Source organism: Haematobia irritans, chromosome 2 (genome assembly GCF_050003625.1).
Source record: "Haematobia irritans isolate KBUSLIRL chromosome 2, ASM5000362v1, whole genome shotgun sequence".
Lineage (NCBI taxonomy): Eukaryota > Metazoa > Arthropoda > Insecta > Diptera > Muscidae > Haematobia > Haematobia irritans.
The window spans coordinates 45,206,636-45,221,838 of NC_134398.1; the positions used below are offsets into that span (position 1 = coordinate 45,206,636).

The 15,203-nt window shown below is 31.0% G+C and overlaps 1 protein-coding gene across 3 annotated transcripts in view; it reads left to right on the forward strand.

The window, feature by feature from the left end:
* stai (stathmin) overlaps positions 1 to 15,203 on the forward strand; it is a 578,970-nt gene that overhangs the window by 365,057 nt on the left and 198,710 nt on the right. Inside the window, exon 1 of one of the 3 annotated variants that reach the window (XM_075293929.1) lies at positions 301 to 1,570. The exons of 1 other annotated variant lie outside the window; for it this stretch is intronic. In XM_075293929.1, the coding sequence (XP_075150044.1) occupies positions 1,495 to 1,570 (76 nt within the window). In that variant the 5' untranslated portion in view covers positions 301 to 1,494. Of the gene's footprint in view, positions 1 to 300; positions 1,571 to 15,203 lie in introns of those variants that run through there. One more of the 3 variants, XM_075293925.1, reaches the window with a different exon arrangement.

Consider the following 15,203-nt stretch of genomic DNA (forward strand, 5'->3'; position numbering starts at 1 on the left):
TTTAATTTTTTTTTCGTCTATGACTGAATACAACTCACATATTTATTAATTTAAAATATCAACTTTCTTTTTAACATAAAATTATAAGGTCTTCTACAAAATTCTCCGTACAAAACTCATCGTTATACACTTTGAGTTTTGAGAAGACCGAATGTCCTTGCGTGTTGCCACCATACATGCAAGAGAATACCGTTAATCACCCTACAACTACTGGTGAGAAATTCCCAAACGCAATCGTTCAGTTAGTCTTGAGCGCTCGTTGCGTTTATAACGTTATTTATACAGAATATTTGGCACAAAAAAAAAGCCATTAAGTTGAAAAGTTTGACGTTTTTAAATTTCTCTCGTGTTTATTTCCTATTAACTCTCTCTCCCAAAGGTTGCACTCTCTTCACCACTTGATGGTTTGTTTTCCCCTCACTAACAACAAAAATTGAGAGAAAGAATAAAACGAGAATTGCGGCATATTGAACAGCCAACAAAGTAACCGTTAAATTTAATGGCAATTGGAGAGTAAATACTATGTGTGAGTGAGTACGCGTATATGTGTCTATGAGAATAAGTGTATGCGTGTCATCTAAATGGTCTATTGAATGTGTGAACTACAGCCAACTTCACAAGTCAGTTAGATTTGGAAGCCATAGAGAACTGTTATCGTCAACTACGACAACGCATAAATCCAAGAAACGTGATTTTTGAAACAAACAACAAAATAACCCATTTAGCGGTAGAAAAGAAGAAAACGTGTTGTGTAGTGTGAAGAAATTAAGAAAAATTCCATAGAAAATTATTAAAAAAAAAATAATAATAATTTTGAAAGCCCCGATATAAGCCCAAAATCTTGAAATTTATTCAAAACCGTCTTAAACATCAATCTGAGGACTGTTTGTTCTATTTAAAGAAAACAAAATTGTCTAGTGTTTTTTCTACGGGATTATTATATTGATCTAGAACGTAGTCCATAAACCATCCAAAAAGTTTACAATAATTGCATTTTGCATAAAAAAAAAAACAAAATTCTTTAAGAATTTAAGTCTTACGATTTACAAGACACACCGAGACACCGCCCTTCAACACATTCTCTGTGCTAATCTCTAAAAAGCTACGGAAAAGCAGTAACATAAACCCTTACAACAATAATAACAACAAAATACAAACATATCCTTAAACGAAAAAAAATCTCCGTAAACACCTGCCTGCTGCAAAGAAACCCCCATCTAGAAATCTATTCTGTGTAGCATCTCTCCTTAGTAGACGCATTTTTAAGGAGATCGATAATAACAACCAACAACCTCCATTATAACTAACAAAAAAAAAACACAACCTTCACCAACACCTCCTTGCTGTAAAAGTGCGTGTGTGTGTTTGTGTTATACCTCCAAACAAGTGTTTGTGTGTTTGTTTAAATAGCCTCCACACCATCAAGCCCAAAGTTGCCACTATTTTTTGAACTGCCCATCATTCTATACGTCTACTAATACAGAGTCGATAATCATGTTGATTGGATTAGTACGCGATTCTGTTATGCAGTGCTTCTGCCATACATGCCGGGCACCCATACTCCCAGCTGGTGAGATTTCCATTTTTCCTCCATATTTCACATTTAAACCTATCTTTGTTTTTTTGTTTTTGTATAGCAACACAGCAAGCAGTAGTAATCATTCTTTGTAATGAATTGCTCTTGTAATTTATATGCTGTAATTACAATTTACAACTTTTTTTGTATTGTTGGATCCCTTTATGGGTGTACATATGATGAGTGTGTGTGTGTGCATTGATATATGTACATAATGAGATTGAATTGTACAAGCAAAAACCATTATTTTACCATGTCGAATAAATGAACAATTTCAGGGTTTTAAATTTGAGGATAATTATTGTCAAGTGCATAACTTAAAGATAATTAAACAGTGTGGGGTGATTCCCTATAAATCTGCACCTTTAGGATATTAAACCGTGATAGTAGACTCCTAAAAATATGCAATAATTTGGTAAACAAAGGAAATATTTTTATTTTCTTATAATTTGAAGAACTTTGAAATTTTTATGATGGTTATGTGCAACATTATTGGGTGTCCCAAAATTTCAAATCATAACATGATAGTTTCAATCGCAGTTTGAGCATAAACAAGTATATACAGCACTAAGTTCGGCCGGGCCGAATCTTAAATACCCACCACCATGAACCAAATATTGGGGTTTCCTTTGAAATTTCAGGAGGGCTTGAGGACACTTCCCGAAGATAAATTTAAAGATTTCACCTATGAGGACTATATCAGATTCTGGATTTATAAGAACCATTTTTGTTTGAGTTTTAGAGGAATCATTAACTTCTCTTGTAAGTGTGCAAGAAAATTATAAAATAACGTCTTGATTTGAAATCTTAAATCTGTAGAAGTAAAATCTGGAAATTTTACATTGAGTTTCAAGCAATTTTCGTGATCAGTGCGCCTTCTACACCCTCAAGAAGTGAAGTCGGTCTATATGGAGGCATTACCAAATGGACCGATAAAAACGTAATCCGATACACGTTTTTGTGAGCCTAAAATACCAGAATATTTACAATTTCAGGCAAGTCAGATAAAAACTACGGTTTCTAGAAACCCAAGGAGCTAAATCGGGAGATCGTTCTTATGGGGGCTATACTAAAATATGGACCGATACTCACCGTTTTCGGCACACCTCTTTATGACCCGAAAATATCTCTTGATTTCTAATTACAGGCAAATAGCATAAAAACTTCGGATTCTAGAAGCCCAACAAGTAAAATCGGGAAATCGGTCTATATGGGGGCTATACCAAAATATGGACCGATACTCACCATTTTCGGCACACCTCTTTATGGTCCTAAAATACCTCTAGATATCCAATTTCAGACAAATTGGATAAAAACTACGCTTTCTATAAGCCCAAGACCCCAAATCGGGAGGTCGTTTTATATGGGGACCATACCAAAACATGGACCGATACTCACCATTTTTGGCACACGTATTTGTGGTCCTACAATACCTCTAGATTTCCAATTTCAGGTAAATTGAATAAAAACTGCGGTTTCTATAAGCCCAAGAAGTACAATCGGGAGATCGGTCTATATGGGGGCTATACCAAAACATGGACCGATACTCACCATTTTTGCCACACCTCTTTATGGTCATAAAATACCTCTAGATTTCAAATTTCAGGCAAATTGGATAAAAACTACGATTTCTATAAGCCCAGGACCCCAAATCGGGAGGTCGGTTTATATGGGGACTATATCACAACCTGGACCGATATAGCCCATCTTCGAACTTGACCTGCCTGCAGACAAAAGACGAGTTTGTGCAAAATTTCAGCACGATTGCTTCATTATTGAAGACTGTAGAGTGATTACAACAGACAGACAGACAGACAGACGGACATGCTTATATCGTCTTAGAATTTCTCCCTGATCAAGAATATATATACTTTATATAGTCGGAAATCGATATTTCAATGCGTTACAAACGGAATGACAAACTTATTATACCCCCGTCACCATTCTATGGTGGTGGGTATAAAAATTATTTGATTTCGCTAGCAAATTTTAAATTAATTTTTTTAAATAATTCAGTTAATTGATATTGATTGCAGAACTCAATTAATTGTTTAATTAAAAACATAATTAAGTTCAATCACTTCCTTAACTGAGTTACTTGCACATTTTCCACAGTTGGTAGAATTCTAGATTTTGTACTATACTACCATTCTTGATGTATATAGAAATAAAATTTTGACAAAATTTTCTATAGAAAGGAATTTTTGACAAAATTTTCTATAGAAATAAAATTTTAACAAAATTTTCTATAGAAATAAAATGTTGACAAAATTTTCTATAGAAATAATAGTTTGAAAAAAAATTCTATGGAAATATAATTTAACCAAAATTTTCTATAGAAATAAAATTTAGACAAAATGTTCTATAGAAATAAAATTTTGACAAGATTTTCTATAGAAAAGAATTTTTGACAAAATTTTCTATAAAAAGGAATTTTTGACAAAATTTTCTATAGAAATACAATTTTGATAGGTAAGGTTAGGTTTAAAGTGGTAGCCCGATTAAATTTCAGGCTCACTTAGACTATTCAGTCCATTGTGATACCACATTTAACTAAAAGTACCTATTACCTATGGGCACTTCTAGTCTTAACCACTGAACCTTCTCTATTATTTACTTTTGTGGAACCAACCAGATTGCTCCAAAAACATTAACAAACTGCTTAAGTTAACGTTTTCCAAGCTATATACTCCTAAAATTCGCTTACGCCTTACACAAAAAGCAGGACACTCACACAAGAGGTGTTTAATTGATTCCTTTTCCTCCACATCATGACAGCTTATACAATAGTCATTATACTTCGCACCTATAGTTTTTGCAAATTCGCCTATCAGGCAGCGACCCGTTATAGCAGATATCAGGAGTGCTATCTGACGCCTTGAGAACACTAGCATATCTAGTGTGCGGTTTAAGTTTAAATGGGGCCATGTTTGCTTGGTGTCGTTACAGCCCTTGCAATTCTCCCATCGAACATTTGCCATCATAACAGCCTTCTCACGCAGCATGAGCTTGCAGGTAGCCAGGGGCATACCAACAGATTCTAGTTCCCCTGGAATATGTAAGGTAGTCCCTAGCCTTGCCAACTCATCCGCTTCGCAGTTCACCGGTATGTTCCTATGGCCAGGCACCCATATTAGATGAATATTGTACTGCTCAGCCATTTGTGGCAGTCTATGGTCGTTTTCGAGTTAAGGAACACAGAGTCCAAAGATTTTATTGCAGGTTGACTGTCTAGTATATATTAATGCCAATATTTGTTGGAATATTACTTCTCAGCCAATTCACAACCTCTCTTATTGCCAATATTTCAGCCTGAAAAACACTACAGTGATTAGGTAATCTTTTTGCTATTCGAATTTCCAGATCTTTAGAATATACTCCGAACCCCACTTGTCCATTCAATTTGGAGCCATCAGTATAGAAATCTATATAACTTTTATTCCCCGGGGTCTGTGTACACCACGCCTCACTGTTGGGAATTAGAGTTTCAAACTTTTTGTCGAAAAGTGGTTTTGCCAGGGTGTAATCCACTACATTAGGCACATATGGCATTACTTTGAGGACCGAACTATGACCGTACATTTTTTCCGACCACAGCCATAGATCAGAAATAAAATTTTGAAAAAAATTCTATAGAAATAAAATTTTGACAAAATTTTCTATAAAAATAATATTGTGACAAAATTTTGTATAGAAATAAAATATTGACAAAATTTTCTGTAGAAATACATTTTGGAAAAAATTCTATAGAAATAAAATTTAGGCAAAATTTTCTATAGAAATAAAATTTAAACACAATTTTCTATAGAAATCAAATTTTGACAAAATTTTCTATGAAAATAAAATTTAGACAACATTTTCTATAGAAATAAAATTTTGATAAAATTTTCTATGGAAATAAATTTTAAACAAAATTTTGTATAGAAATCAAATTTTGACAAAAAATTTCTATAGAAATAAAATTTGGACAAAATTTTCTATAGAAATAAAATTTTGGCAAAATTTTCTATAGAAATAAAATGTTGACAAATTTTTTTATAGAAATCAAATTGTGACAAATTTTTCTATAGCAATAAAATTTTGACAAACTTTTCTGTAGAAATAAAATTTTGACAAAATTTTCTATAGAAATAAAATTTTGACAAAATTTTCTGTAGAAATAAAATTTTCTATAGAAAAAAAATGTTGACAAAATTTTCTATAGAAATGAAATTTTGACAAAATTTTTTAAAGAAATAAAATTTTTAAGAAAAAAATTCTATAGAAATAAAATTTTGACAAAATTTTCTATAGAAATATAATTTTGACAAAATTTTCTATAGAAATAAAATTTTGACAAAATTTTCTATAGAAATACAATTTTGACAAAATTTTCTATAGAAATAACATTTTGACAAAATTGTTTGTAGAAATAAAAAGTTGGCAAAATTTTCTGTAAAAATAAAATTTTGGAAAAAAATTTTCTTAGAAATAACATTTTGGAAAAAAAATCTATAGAAATAAAATTTTGACAAAACTTTCTATAGAAATAAAATGTTTACAAAATGTTCTAAAGAAATAAAATTTTGACAAAATTTTCTAAAGAAATAAAATTTTGACAAAATTTTCTATAGAAATAAAATTTTGACAAAATTTTCTATAGAAATAAAATTTTGACAAAATTTTCTATAGAAATAAAATTTTGACAAAATTTTCTATAGAAATAAAATTTTGACAAAATTTTCTATAGAAATAAAATTTTGACAAAATTTTCTATAGAAAAGTTAGGTTAGGTTAGGTGGCAGCCCGATGTATCAGGCTCACTTAGACTATTCAGTCCATTGTGATACCACATTGGTGAACTTCTCTCTTATCACTGAGTGCTGCCCGATTCCATGTTAAGCTCAATGACAAGGGACCTCCTTTTTATAGCCGAGTCCGAACGGCGTTCCACATTGCAGTGAAACCACTTAGAGAAGCTTTTGAAACCCTCAGAAATGTCACCAGCATTACTGAGGTGGGATAATCCACCGCTGAAAAACTTTTTGGTGTTCGGTCGAAGCAATAATCAACCCACGACCTTGTGTATGCAAGGCGGGCATGCTAACCATTGCACCACGGTGGCTCCCATGGTGCAGTGGAAATAAAATGTTTACAAATTTTTCTTTAGAAATAAAATTTTGACAAAATTTTCTATAAAAATAAAATTTTTACAAAATTTTCTATAGAAATAAAATTTTGACAAAATTTTCTATAGAAATAAAATTTTGACAAAATTTTTTATAGAAATAAAATTTAGAAAAAAATCTATAGAAATAAAATTTGGCAAAATTTTCTATAGAAATAAAATGTAGACAAAGTTTTCTATAGAGAAATAAAATTTTGACAAAATTTTCTATAGAAATAAAATTTTGACAAAATTTTCTATAGAAATAAAATTTTGACAAAATTTTCTATAGAAATAAAATTTTGACAAATTTTTTTATATAAAAATAAAATTTTGACAAAATTTTCTATATAAATAAAATTTTGACAAAATATTGTATAGAAATAAAATTTTGACAAAATTTTCTATAGAAATAAAATTTTGACAAAAATTTTTTTGAAATAAAGTTTTGACAAAATTTTCTATAGAAATAAAATTTTAACAAACTTTTCTGTAGAAATTAAATTTTGACAAAATTTTCTATAGAAATAAAATTTTGACAAAATTTTCTATAGAAATAAAATTTTGACAAAATTTTCTATAGAAATAAAATTTTGACAAAATTTTCTATAGAAATAACATTTTGGCAAAATTTTCTATAGAAATAAAATTTTGACAAAATTTTCTATAGAAATAAAAGTTTGACAAAATTGTTTATAGAAATAAAATTTTGACAAAATTTTCTATAGAAATAAAATGTTTACAAAATTTTCTATAGGAATACGATTTTGACAAAATTTTCTATAGAAATAACATTTTGACAAAATTTTCTATAGAAATGATATTTTTAAAAAATTTTCTACAGAAATAAAATTTTGACAAAATTTTCTATAGAAATGCAATTTTGAAATAATTTTCTATAGAAATGCAATTTTGACAAAATTTTCTATAGAAATAAAATTTTGACAAAATTTTCTATAGCGCACTATCCATCCAAATGAGAAGTAGCATAGACATGCATACAAAAAATAGAATAAAGGAATACACTCAAACACATTATCAGAGGCAATTTTATGTTGCGAACGGAAATTTTTTCAACTTCAATGAAACTTCTTGACATTTTCTTGTTTTAAAGAAAATGTTTTGTACTTTTTATGAAGAAATTTGAACGTAGAATGTTTCGTAATATATTCATAAATTCGTAAAACCTTCTTCACAAAAATCATGAAATTTGAAAAAAGTTTCGAAACTTTTACGAAGAAAAATTAATGTAGAATATTTCGTAGACGTTTCGTATATTCGTGAAATGTTCTTCGTAAAATTTACGAAAATGAATGAAAATTTCGTTGTTTTAATGAAGAATTCACGAAGAATAGTTAATGAATAATTCTTCGTAAAATTAACGAATAGAATTCTTTCGGTGTAGAGAAGCTACTAAGATACTAAGAAACTTTACCACCACTACTGAGAGGGGATAATCCAAAACTGAAAAACTTTTTGGTGTTTGATTGAAACAGGGATTAAACTCAGAATCCTTTGTATATAAGGCAGGCACCATATTGTCCCCCACTATAAGGTTTTAATCATAAAAATTATTATTGTAAAGGTATATAACAATATGGGTCTTTTTTAAGCGAAAACATTAATCGCTAAGATGATTAGCACTTGTGATCTTCAATAAAAAAGAATTCTAAAAAATGCACTTGAGCAACTTATATGTTGGCATATTGTGAAAAAATCACTTAAAATATTTGCATACTATTAGGGGAATACTGACACAAAATCCATCAGGCAAACTGCTTTAACTGAAATGGAAAATACTGCTCATAAGATATTTTCCATTTCAGCCATGGCACCAAGGTGAAATTTAAATTGATTCACGTCGCAACATCTCGAGATTAGAGTTACCGTTGAGAATTCTTAAAAAAATATCAATCGAAATACAATTTTAAAAACAGAAAAGAACAACTTAAATGAATTTCTATGAATTTAGTTCTAAATTTATCCAACAAACATTTTATCTTCATATCACTTAAAATCACTACATAAAATTGGCAATTCGTAGGATTAATGCGATTTTTGACCATACTGCAATGACAGAAGATCTCCTTTGCAATGCAGGTTACCAAATAATGACCGAAACTTTTAATAGTGTTTTTTATATCTCGATGTTTTAAAAAGGACGGCTTCATGTCGTTTTATTTTCACTCTACTGTGAGACAAAAAATGCTACATTATATTATCTCTATTCAGTTCATATACTGTATGATCTCATTATATTTTATCACATATATTATCTGATGTACAAAAATAAAATCAGCTACATCAACATATTTTGTAGAATATTTTCGTTTTATGGGCCTATTATGAAAATGCGGCATTTTTTTTTTATTACGCCTATCAATATACTCATGCAGCATAAGTGACTCTATTTAATATTTTATAACATACAATGGTGGGTAATGAGGTAGGACTTTTGTGTTATCGCCAAATATCACAGCATACATTTAGCGACTGTTATGATTTTTTTTTTTTATGTACAGGAAATAATATTTATTGCCTACAAATTGCAATGAAAAACACAATTATGGACAGTAATTGATGTTCATATATTTATTTTACAATAATGTACAAATCAAAAATCTAATCAAAAAATACCAACATCATTTGGGTGTTGACATTTATTGGTATTTACTGTGTGTGTGTGTGCCGAAGGGCAAAAACACATATAAAATGCTACTAATTATATTACAATGTAGAGTACTTTTATATACATATGTGTATGTATTATAGAAATCCATGGACACATGATTCATTTGCTTTAGCAGTTTTTGTAAAATGAGTAAAATCAACAAAAATGACAATAGATAAAATTTTGTATTATACTTTGGGGAATTGGGAAATAAGCAAAAATTGTATTGCCTATTTTTAGGCGGAATTTTATTTGGGTATTGGATAATGTTCTAAACTTTATATTTTATTTATTTAGCCACACTCGTCACAATGTTTTGTAATTTCCAATCAATAAAATGGTTTCCATTAGGTGTGGCCTTTAATCCCTTATTACCTTGCCTTGAATACTGTAGAGTTGTATAAACTACCCCCTCTAAATACTATGCATTGACGCCATAGCTTTTTACTAACACTTTCCAAAGAAATTTCTTGGTTTCCCTGCAATCATTTAACTCCCACAAGTAGGCAGCAAAAAATCAAAACTATTGTCTTGTTATGTTCCCTTGAAATAGACTCTACATTTTATATAAATACCATGTGGCGTTTTATAGCATGCGTCTATAGCAAATATTAAATTTTTCATGGATCCAAAAACCACCATTGATTACTGGCGCCAAATCGTCATCAAAATGTGATGGCAAGTTTTCTTGGTTATGTTTTGTAAGTATTGCAGTATTAATGGTTGGAGAACTCTATATACAATGAGTCATATTTAGAACGTTTCTCTGTCTCTCTCCCTCGCTCATAGAGTGTGATGAATTCAAATTACCCATAAAATGAAATGATGTATAGAGCGAACCAACAATCATGAAAGGAATTTTTATTTTCATAGGACATTTAGGACGCTGTTTCGAAGAATTATTGACAATAAAACTGGGTTGAGGTAAACAAAAAAAAAAAAAACTGGCAATATGTATGTGGTCTATATTTAACCACATAGATGTTACTACAAATTCTAAAGCATATTTTTAGGATTCACAATATATATATTGCAAAACGTGTGATATATTTAGGGATTAAAATGAACTAAAATGTTTTATGTGTTGTAGATATACAATATATTAAAAAAAAGTAGGTGATATTTGTTACTTGTGCTTGGGTTCTTAGAGATGAAATAGGTGTTTTATTTCTTCATATATTTAGGACATTTACAACATAATCAAGCTTTGAAATAATATCATTGAAATTGCAAACTTAACGGAGATATCGTATGGAAACTCAAATCTCATTGATGTTACATCGCAGGCTAAGAAAACTTGATTATGCTTAAAAATATATAATTTTATGGTATTTAGCCAAAAAGTATGCTACAATTTTTCATATATTTATTTCAACAGAATATATAACATATTTGGCATGAAGGTGACACAATATTCTTTAACATAGAGAACTTTTTAAAGTAATCCCAAAAAATCGTTGGAGGTGGGGCGGAGTCATTCTAAAACAAGTATATTTTTATTTTTTTTTTTTCTTAATTGTTATTTTTATTTATTTTTGTTATTTTTTTCTTAATTGTTTTAAAATGGAAACAAATAAATCTAATTTAAAAAAAATAGTATAAATATTGAAAGCAAAATTAATGAGATTTAAATCTACAAATTTATAATTTTTTATTTAGAAACAAGTATAAGTTCGGCCGGCCCGAATCTTAAGTACCCACCACCATGAATTTAATATTAGAGTTTCCTTTGAAATTTCAGGTGGGGTTTGAGGACAGATCAAGCAGATCAGTTCAACCAGTACACTTCCCGAAGATAAATTTAAAGATTTTACCTATGAAGACTATATCAGATTCTGGATTTATAAGAACCATTTTTGTTTGAGTTTTAGAGGAATCATTAACATCTCTTATAAGTGTGCAAGAAAATTATAAAATAACGTTTTGATTTGAAATCTTAAATCTTACATTTCAGTTTCAAGCAATTTTCATGATCAGTGCGCCTTCTATACCCTCAAGAAGTGAAATCGGTCTATATGGAGGCTTTACCAAATGGACCGATAAAAACTTATTCCGATACATGTTTTTGTGAGCCTAAAATACCAGAATATTTACAATTTCAGACAAATCGGATAAAAACTACGGTTTCTTTAAGCCCAAGACCCCAAATCGGGAGGTCGGTTTATATGTGGACCATACCAAAACATGGACCGATGCTCACCATTTTTGGCACACCTCTTTATGGTTCTAAAATACATCTAGATTTCCAATTTCAGGTAAATTGAATAAAAACTGCGGATTCTAGAAGCCCAAGAAGTAAAATCGGGAGATCGGTCTATATGGGGGCTATACCAAAACATGGACCGATACTTACCATTTTCAGCACACCTCTTTATGGTCCGAAAATACCTCTAGATTTCCAATTTCAGGCAAATTGGATAAAAACTTCGGTTTCTATAAGCCCAAGACCCCAAATCGGGAAGTCGGTTTATAAGGGGACCATATCAAAACATGGGCCTATACTCACAATTTTTGGCGCACCTCTTTATGGTCCCAAAATACCTCTAGATTTCCAATTTCAGGCAAATTGGATAAAAACTACTAAGCCCAAGACCCCAAATCAGGAGGTCGGTTTTTATGAGAACCATACCAAAACATAGACCAATGCTCACCATTTTTGACACACCTCTTTATGGTCTGAAAGTACCTCCAGATTTCCAATTTCAGGCAAATTGAATAAAACCTACGATTCTATAAGCCCAAGACCCTAAATCGGGAGGTCATTTTATATGGGGACTATATCAAAGCCTGGACCGATATAGCCCATCTTCGAACTTGACCTGCCTGCAGACAAAAGACGAGTTTGTGCAAAATTTCAGCATGATTGCGTCATAACTGAAGACTGTAGAGTAGATTAAAACAGACAGACAGACAGCCAGACAGACGGACATGGTTATGTCGTCGTAGAATTTCTACCTGATCAAGAATATATATACTTTATATAGTCGGAAATCGATATTTCGATGTGTTACAAACGGAATGACAAACTTATACCCCTATCACCATTCGATAGTGGTGGGTATAAAAAGTGGCCCAAAATGTGCCACACTTTTTCTATCTTCAAAAAATACGAGATATGAGATGGCACCATATGTTAATCTCATATCATGCGCATATTTTTACATTTACCCTGCAAAAAAATTTAAACATTCTTCTAAAGGCACAAGCATTTCCAAAAATTTCCTCCCAAAGAAGTTCTTTATTTTAGCTGCACAAGAAGTTCTTTTAATTCAATTTTTTTATAATTCTTTTTTTTTTCATATTTTTAATGGGAAATTTAAAATTTTTTGTTTCAATAGGTAAAAATTATTTATATTTTTCTGAAAAAAAATACCAAATCCATTCTAGAAAAGTTGCGAATTTTTGACAATATTCGATGTCAAGCGTTTCACACAAGCGTAAGAATGCATTAAAACTCAAAAAAAAATATTCAAATTATTTATTTTTCAAAAATTCAAAATTCACATCCAAAACACTGAATTCGCATCACACCTTAAGAAGTGAAGCAAATCCAGTGCAACGGCTGTTAAAATGGTGGACATCCGTCGTATGACAAGGCCATGTTAAATTCATCGTTTCTTCGCCAATTTTGCACCACTTCCGGATCCAAAATGAACATTTTCACTACTTTTTTGGCGACGCTTTTTTTGCTGGGTAACTACCAATCGATTTCCATAATTGCGAAAACCTGTCAGCCTACGAAACAACATATAAACTATAGCATACTTTTAGGTGCACACGGTAAAATTAATATAAAAATCTGTTCATAAACATCATAGGTTAGGTTAGGTTATGTGGCAGCCCGATGTATAAGGCTCACTTAGACTAGTCAGTCCATTGTGATACCACAGTGGTGAACTTTTCTCTTATCACTGAGTGCTGCCCGATTCCATGTTAAGCTCAATGACAAGGGACCTCCTTTTTATAGCCGAGTCCGAACGGCGTTCCACATTCTAGTGAAACCACTTAGAGAAGCTTTGAAACCCTCAGAAATGTCACCAGCATTACTGAGGTGGGATAATCCACCGCTGAAAACTTTTTGGTGTTCGGTCGAAGCAGGAATCGAACCCACGACCTTGTGTATGCAAGGCGGCCATGCTAACCATAAACATCATACTGCAAAAAAAAAAAAAAAAAAAAAAAAAAAAAAAAAACTTAAATTGTTTTTCGAAAAACAGTTTAAAACCATTAAGTTAATGACATTGAGTACAATAATGTACAAAATATGTTACGTCATAAAAGAAGAAACTTCAGTGACCCGAAGAAATTGATACAAAAATTATAGCTAAGAAATTTCAAAAATTACAAACAATTGCCTTTTGAAATAAAATATAAAGAAATTTATATGGCACACCTTCTACTTAATAAAATTGTTCTAATTGTAATTATGTTTATTGAGTCTTTTTTTACGTAAATAAAACAATCAAATGCTAGCAGGAAATTCTAAAGACTATAATGTATTGTCTTAATTATACATAGAATATTATACATCAGGTTTACATGTTCATAGTCTTATTATCATATGTGTTTTGGGAGCCACCGCGGTGCATTGGTTAGCATGCCCGCCTTGCATACACAAGATTGTGGGATTCCTGCTTCGATCGAACAAAAGTTTTTCAGCGGTGGATTATCCCACCTCAGTAATGATGGTGACATTTTTTAAGAGTTTCAAAGCTTCTCCAAGTGGTTTCACTGCAATGTGGAACGCCGTTCGGACTCGGCTATAAAAAGGGGGTCCCTTGTCATTGAGCTTGACATGGAATCGGGCAGCACTAAGAGAGAAGTTCAACAATGTGGTATCACAATGGACTGATTAGTCTAAGTGAGTCCGATACATCGGACTGCCACTTAAACTAACCTATCATATGTGCTTTCGTGTTTGCTTCCGCTTAATCTCTCCTTATATATTTTTGTCTAATGCATATTTCATTTCCTTGATGACGTCTCTTTCTAATTGATTGATCAATAGTACAAATCAGTTTTGTCCACTTCCAAACAATCTTATGAACATATTTGTATACCTTTAGGCGAAGTCATTTGATCTTAACATACAAATACGCGAGTTGATAATGGAGAAATCTGCATATTAGTTTGGTTATTTGGCAAGCAACATTACAGTGAATTATTAATTTCCATAATTGATTGATTGAAATGCGGTAATTCGGTTTATATACTTTCAAATATTCTCTTGAAGTAATTGCATACATTCAGGCGGAATCATTCATACTTAAAAGTATCTGATATTGTCATACAAAAGTCATAGTAACTTGGGTGCTTCAGCGAAACCACTAGTATTGATAATACCTTAATATTACTTTAAAATTCACAAATATTAAGTATCAAAGAAATTAATTAGAAAATTGCGTACAAGGCCACAAATATGGTGCTTAGTCAAGCAGGAGTATTACTGTAAGACAAATAGAAAAACGTGACGCATTTTCCATTGTAGTGGTGTAATTTTTACACTCGATATGAACCAAGTAAAAAAAAAATCTACTACTATAGTACACAACAAATCTAAAGTATACTTTTAGGCTTATAATTGTAAAAATCTCCAAACTAAATGGAAAACTGCTGTATAGTTGCCATTAAAGCTGGGCAATCTTAACATTCGGCTCTAACCTTGTAAACAAAAATCCACAACTATAGTAAATACAAGTTTAAAAATTCTTAAGTATACTTTTAGGCTCCAAGTTGTACAATCCACAAACTAGTTTAACAAAGCAAAACACAAACATTACATGTCTCATTTATTAAAAGTGCTATATATT